This window comes from Sceloporus occidentalis, unplaced genomic scaffold (genome assembly GCF_023333645.1).
Source record: "Sceloporus occidentalis isolate IW3139 unplaced genomic scaffold, rSceOcc1.0.p SCAF_228, whole genome shotgun sequence".
NCBI lineage: Eukaryota > Metazoa > Chordata > Lepidosauria > Squamata > Phrynosomatidae > Sceloporus > Sceloporus occidentalis.
Window position 1 is genome coordinate 1,270,778 of NW_028317208.1, and position 7,567 is coordinate 1,278,344.

At 38.6% G+C, this 7,567-nt stretch overlaps 1 protein-coding gene across 1 annotated transcript; it reads right to left on the reverse strand.

Annotated features, from left to right (window-relative positions):
* Window positions 1-2,809: 2,809 nt before the first annotated feature.
* LOC149276723 (E3 ubiquitin-protein ligase KCMF1-like) lies at window positions 2,810-7,332 on the reverse strand (the record flags this gene model as incomplete). Its single annotated transcript, XM_089503364.1, has 4 exons — window positions 2,810-3,068; window positions 5,163-5,445; window positions 6,579-6,753; window positions 7,231-7,332. Coding segments are annotated over 4 exons (819 nt in total), but the record flags the coding sequence as incomplete, so codon positions are not given.
* Between the last annotated feature and the right edge of the window lie 235 nt (window positions 7,333-7,567).

Below are 7,567 nucleotides of genomic sequence, written 5' to 3' on the forward strand. Positions count from 1 at the left end.
GGGACTCGGCTCTACTGTGGCTTCCACAGTTTGGATCAGCGCAGCACTCATCTTTTGTTCAGTGTATGAAGACGATGACCGAAGAGCACAACCTTGGGCTCTCAAAATATATATATATATATATATATATATATATATATATATATATATATATATATAAAAAAGCTGTCCAATGATTGGTGATCTGGCTATCTGGCTTTCGTCAAAAGGCTGTCCTGTACAGCGGGTAATTACTCTCGAGGGATCCATGTATAAAGTGGATATAGAGGCAAAAAGAGATAATTGCTGACCTTATTCGCATGCGCCTACCCAGAATCCATTGTGGTTATAGCACCATTAGATTTCTGAGGGGAAAAACAAGCCTTCTGGCTTGTCTAGTGTCTGTGGATGAGTGTTTAATAATGCTTCTACTACCCCCTTAATTTTAGTGGAAGGGATTCCCATCACCTTTACCCACCATAACTTATGTAACGATATATATATATAATAATTTTACTGTTAGTCGCTCTATTGTTTTCTATTTGGTATATACATATACACACACATACAGTGCACAAATACTTATGTGAAATACATCAATAGTCTTTTTAAAGAAACTTCCTGTGTCTTGTTACATTAAGCAGTAAAAGCAGTTCATTACAATTGTAAGGATATTACGGAAATTTTCAAGGTAATTCCCCTGATGAGATGCCATCCAAGGGTTAATCGCCACTTTGTCAGTACCAGGAGAAGTAGATTCATATGAAAAGCAATGGAGGGGACATAGCGTAATTTGAACACACTTACTACACTATTATTATACTTATTACACACTTCAGTCCCAGGGTTTATTTGGTACCTCAAGTCCTGGAGCAATTTCGCCATTTTTGCAGTATGCCAGTTCAGTGATTATTTCCCCTTCCTGCGAATAGTGTGCCCATGTGAACTATATATTGTTTTTTTCATGGAAAGAGAGGCTGTTTTGATACCATAGTTAGATAATTAGCTGAAAATTTATGTTGAGAAATTTAGTAGAAACTAGTGAAAATTAGGGAAAAAATTTTTTTTTATATATTTTTCTGAATCCTCACAAAATTAGTAATGGAAAAACCCTGTCAAATTTATCAATTCAGGTGTCCTGATTTCAGAAATACCTCATTTATATAGAATTCCCATACTTTCCCAGGACTTACAGGGAACATACTATAAGGTATACATTATACACACTGAGGACATTTCTTTAAAAAGACTATTGATGTATTTCACATATTAAAGTATTTTTATGCATAAAAAAAATGTATATATATATATATAATATAATATAATATAATATAGTTAGGTGCTCCATTGTTTTCTATTTGGTTATTCTGATATACTAGCTGGTGCCAACGTCTGAATTATATCTGGAAGGTTATTAAACAAAGTATATAGAAATACAATTTAAAAAAAAAAAGGAAAAGAAAAGGGATGAAAAAAGTAATATTTAAACGTTGATCTGAGTATGCTAATCGATCAGAAGCTGTGCATATTTTATTTTTAAATATAATCTAAAGTTACACTGTAAAACAATGTAGGCCCTTCATGAAAGTCTATGCACAATAAGAACACTGTACATATTTTTACATATAGGATTACTAATATAGGCATGTAGGTGGCATGGTTTAGTCAAAATGCTTTTTTCTTGTATGCCAAAATTAAAAAAATAAATAAGAAGGTGCTAAGTTAGTATTAGGAATTCAGAATATTGACAAAGTAGTAGAATCAAACCTTCAAGCTCTCCCTTAGCGGACAAGTCTCTGCAAACTATAGAAGCAATCACATAAATAATAAAGAATCAGATTGTGCATTTCCTTTCATCATAACCTGGGTAAAAGGAGTTTATGACATTTGAAAAACATTTTCTCTATGTGAACTATCACACACAAAAAAAAAAAAGCAAGGAAGAACTTCCAACTTAGAAAAAAAATAGCACTGTTTGCCAGTGGCCTCACTGTAATGTAGCTTTCAGATGATTTGTAAATGTAAAACGCAGAAGGAGGAATAAATCTTAGCCCCATTGTGATCACTGAAATTTACCATTATTTTACCATCAATTAAGATATATTTGTATGCAACTAAAAGACTAAATGCCTTAAACACACATTAAAGTCATTGTAGAGAATGCCCAACTCTCACATATTTATGGCGTTAAACGATCTGTAGGTACAAACGCCTAGTCAGCAGTAACAAGTTGCATCTCTCCGGGTGCTTTAACCTTCTGAAAAATGCTTAGGAAGGCTTTGGGATTCTCAACCCTAAAATTTAAGCCAGTTTTGTTACTTATTTATTTTATTTTTTTTAAAATTATTATTCATGACAATGTCACTAAAAACTCATGCAAGCTGCAAAAAACCTCATGCAGTAGTTATGGTAAACCATCCAAGCAGTTTTTATTCATTAATATTCATAAATACACACAGCAGCTTCATTAAAGATTTTTTTCCATATATTTGTTTTTTTCCTCTTCGGTTTGAATGTGGGAGATTAGGAGAGCTTTGTTTTATTCTGTATTTGTTTAAGTCAAAGTACAGGAAGCAAGATGCTGCCTCTGGTACTGCTACCTATGTTTACCTGCTAGAAATAAAAATTAGTTAAGTGAATTACATATATTTGCCTCATTTGTAATTTTTTTTTTTACTTTTTTTTTTTTTTTTTTTTTTTTAATGTACACAATGTAACAAGAGTGACAGACCGGAAATTACAATCACCAAAACAAACCCAAAGATAGTTGTTTGTCCACTTTCATTGGCAGTTACAGCACAGAGGACATTGTCTGCAAAGTGGGATTTCATCAAAGAGGAGGTGGCGGAGGCTCATTTCCTTTATTACTCTCTTTCAGATTAAGGTTTTCTAAAGCAACATCTAAAGGCATAATATCTACACATCCCATTGCCCCAAAATCAGGTATTTCCCCTCGCTCATCCTCGTCAGAGGAACTCTCCTCCTGCAACAACGTTGACAGGAGGAGCTCCTGTACAAACAGACTGCGGTCGGCACGTTCACTCTCTATTGATTGACGTTCAGCTTCAGACATCTTAGGATCATTCAACCTGCACAGACATTAAAGAAAAGATGAGCGGACCAGTATGGTCTGGCTAGTGATTCAAATAGGAAAGATTAATATCAATCTCCACATTCATATCCCTATCCTTTAAGATAAAGTAGATTAGATAATGTTTTTTTTTACCAATGCCTGATTTGCAACCTAAAAAGACTATAATCAAATCAATGGAGTTACTCAGTACAAGGTTACTATATTTTATGCCATGGGCAATAGAAACACCAACACTCATTTTGGTGAATAAACCATTTTTCCATTATTTCTAAAACCAAAATTAGTTCCGGTTTTAACGTTACCATACGTCTGACACAGACTATGGTAGATCCTCCCTTACTTTTCCAGAGTTCATACAAGTATGGTGTCACAATTCATGCTTTGTACTATATGACTGGAAAGCTGGCACTTCCAGTATCTCACAAAAGTGAGTACACTGAAGAAATGACACTCTGTTACAATGTAAAGTAGTGCGTGTACAGCCTGTATAACAGTGTATATTTGTTGTCACCTCAATATAACACACAGCCATTAATGTCTAAACCTTGGCAACAAAAGTGTGTACACCCCTAAGTGGAAATGTCCAAATTGGGCCCAAAGTGTCAATATTTTGTATGGCCACCATTATTTTGCAGCACTGCCTTCACCCTCTTGGGCATGAAGTTAACCAGAGGTTCACAGGTTGCCACTGGAGTCCTCTTCCACTCCTCCATGACGACATCACAGAGCTGGTGGATGTTAGAGACCTTGCGCTCCCCCACCTTCCGTTTGAGGATGCTCCACAGATGCTCAACAGGGTTAAGGTCTGGAGACTTGCTTGGCCAGTCCATCACCTTTACCCTCACCTTCTTTAGCAAGGCAGCGGTCATGTTGGAGGTGTGTTTGGGGTCGTTATGTTGGAATACTGCCCTGCGGCCCAGTCTCCTAAGGGAGGGGATAATGCCCTGCTTCAGTATGTCACAGTACATGTTGGCATTCATGGCTCCCTCAATGAACCCTAGCTCCCCAGTGCCGGCAGCACTCATGCAGGCCCAGACCATGACACTCCCACCACCATGCGTGACTGTAGGCAAGGCACTCTTTGTACTCCTCACCTGGTTGCAGCCACAAACGCTTGACACCATCTGAACCAAATACATTTATCTTGGTTTCATTGGGCCACAGGACATGGTTCCAGTAATCCATGTCCTTAATCTGCTTGTCTTCAGCAAACTGTTTGCAGGCTTTCTTGTGCATCATCCTTAGAAGAGGCTTCCTTCTGCCCAATTTGATGCAGTGCGCGGTGTATGGTCTGAGCACTGACAGGCTGACCTCTGGATATGACGCTGAACACGTGCATTGAACTTCTTTGGTCGACCATAGCAAGGCCTGTTCTGAGTGGAACCTGTCCTGTGAATCCGCTGTATGGTCTTGCCCACCGTGCTGCAACTCAGTTACAGGGTCTTCTTATAGCCTAGGCCATCTTTACGTAGAGCAACAATTCTTTTTCTCAGATCCTCAGAGAGTTCTTCACCATGAGGTGCTATGTTGAACTTCCAGTTACCAGAATGAGAGTGTGTGAGAGTGATGACAACAAATTTAACACACCTGCTCCCCATTCACACCTGAGACCTTGTAACGAGTCACATGACACCGGGGAGGGAAAAGTTAATTGGGCCCAATTCGGACATTTCCACTTAGGGATGTACTCACTTTTGTTGCCAAGGTTTAGACATTAACCCCTTAATGACAATGGGCGGTCCCTAAACCCATTGAAAACAATGCATTTTGAGCCTGTACAGGCTTTGTCATTAAGGGGTTAATGGCTGTGTGTTGCGCTATTTTGAGGGGACAACAAATTTACAGGCTATACAGGCTGTACACTCACTAAACATTATAGCAGAGTGTCATTTCTTCAGTGTTGCCACATGAAAATATATAATAAAATATTTACAAAAATGTGAGGGGTATATTAACTTTTGTGAGATACTGTACATAATTTATGCATAACATGCTTTTTCATACAAGATCATGTAATGTACGTTAAGCAATTTGCCCCGATGGTATCTCTAAAACCTGCTCAGGGAAGTATGCCTAAAAACGTACGTACCTTGTGAGAAGAAACTGTGAATTCTGGATAGTCTGCTGATTGTTTTCCATGTTGGATGTGTTGGCTGCTGCTGTTGATTGTGTAATTGAGGTGGTGACGCCACTTGCATTGTTGCGCCTTGTTGCGTTTCGTGCGGTTTCTAGTTGTTGTCGTGCCGCTTGTGCCTGTTGCCTCTCAAGCTGTAACTGCATCTGCAGCTGCTGCAGCTGGGAAGCAGAAGGGCCCGAGGAATTGAGTTGTCCTCCAGTTGAACGTCTTACTCCAGATAACTGAGATAACAGTTCTACCCAATGAAGAGGGACAAGATAATTGACGTGAAAAAAATATACAAAAACAAAATGGTATGTACCAGGTACAGAAAGCTTCTACTGTTCTGTATGATCTTAAATAGTTTTATCATGTATGGACTGCTTATTACCTAGGCAGCATTAAACCATAATTTGAAACCCCCATATATATTTAGACCAACAATAATATTAGAGTCTGCAAATAACCAACAGGTCCATATAATAGATACATAAATAGGCAGATACCATATTGGCCTGAATATAGGCCACACTTTTTCCTCCCACTTTAGGTCTATATTCAGGATTTTGCGCAGGGATGCACAGTTCGCGTCGCCTGTGACATGCAGTTCCGGGAACCAGGCGGGTGTTTTCATTTATCCCTGCTGCGGGTAAGCAGTGACATAACCTTCCGATGTGCCACCATAGAAGTGCCGGCAGTGGAGGTTGCCTACGCGTGTCGCTGAAGTGCCGGCAGCGGAGGTTGTTTGTGCACTTCTAAGAAGCAGAGTGGCATATCAGGGGGGCAGAGTGGTACTTCTAGGGGGCATAAAGCATATCTAAGGGCAGGTGGCCATTTCTAGTGGGCATAAAGCATATCTGGGGAGCAGGTGGCCATTTCTAGGGGGTAGGTGGGCATTTCTAGAGGCATAAAGCATATCTGGGGTGTCAGAGTGTAATATCTGGGGGCATAAAGCATATCAGGGGCAGAGTGGCATATCTGGGGCAGAGTGGCATATCTGTAAGTAAGGTGCATTATGAATAAGGAGGGGGGGACCTTAAAATGGCTATTTGTTTTATGTCTGTATATAACATATGCTGACAAACTGATAGATACCAAAAATGTTAAAATACATGTATTCCTGTTCATTCATTAGATAAAATACTGTTTTACCATTCCATTAATGTGTATTTTTCCTTAAAAAATATTTTTTTTCTTTAAAATAGCACCAAACTTTAAGGGTGCGGCCTATATTCGAGCCAATACGGTACATAGACAGACAGATAGAGTACTTATTGTTTCAGAAAACAGCCAAGCAGGCTGGAATAATATTCCCTTATGTGTATGAGGGACATGTAGATTTGTTGATGATATGAGGACTTTTGCTGACAAAGTTAACTAGCATCCTACCAGCTATAGGATCCATGGCTTCCCTATTGCTTGGCGAGTATGAGCTCTGTGTAGATGAAAGCCCCCCAGTGGAACTGCTAGTAAAGTGCATGTTTGATCTGCGAGCTCTAGGCCCTCCCAATCCCCGACCGGGGTGAAACATCCTTCGTACATGCCGAACTCCACTGGATTCATCGTTGGCAGGAGTTAAGAGAAGTAACAAAAATTACAACAATTAAGCTACGACAATTAAATTAATACTGATTTAAACAGCAGCATGACAAGTTACAGTTTTCAATTTCTCTCAATCCATACTTTATATTAGGCTTACAAAATATAGTATAATTAAATTTCTAACTAAACACTGTAAAATTCATTCATTATTCCCTTTCTTCATTAGAATACGATTAAAGGACATTATTTTTATTAACATTTATATAGGGCCAGAAATGTTTTAAGTGCTTCTTACAATGCATTCTAACAGTATGACAAAATTAAAATTTTAAAGCAAAGTGATACATTAGGTACAGAGGGCCCTGCTTGCAAGCTTACACGTGAACGCAAACATTTATTTTTAATTTCCTACAATCCATGGCATTGATGCAAAACGAATACTAAACATTTGTACGCATTCTACATCTGCAGCTTTAATTACTTATTAAGTAAAGGATATTAAATCTCTGGGAGCTCTGTGTTCAAGTGTAAGGTGGGCAGCAAAGTCATCTGTGACGTGATTTGGATCTCCTCCAGGTAATGCTGCACATATCGGACAGATCTGCAATGACACACAGAGGACCATTTTAAAATGGATTATTAGAAATATACGGGCTTGTTTTCCTTAATGTTTCAAATTATTTTGTCGTGTGTGTATACAATAGGAACATTTCTAGTTCCAATAAGATGCGTCTTATTCAGACAATTTCCAGAATCCGTACATATCCCTGGTGAAATAATGATGCCACAAAATGTGGCATGAGTGAGACTTAAACACTCTGATTGGCAGACCAGAC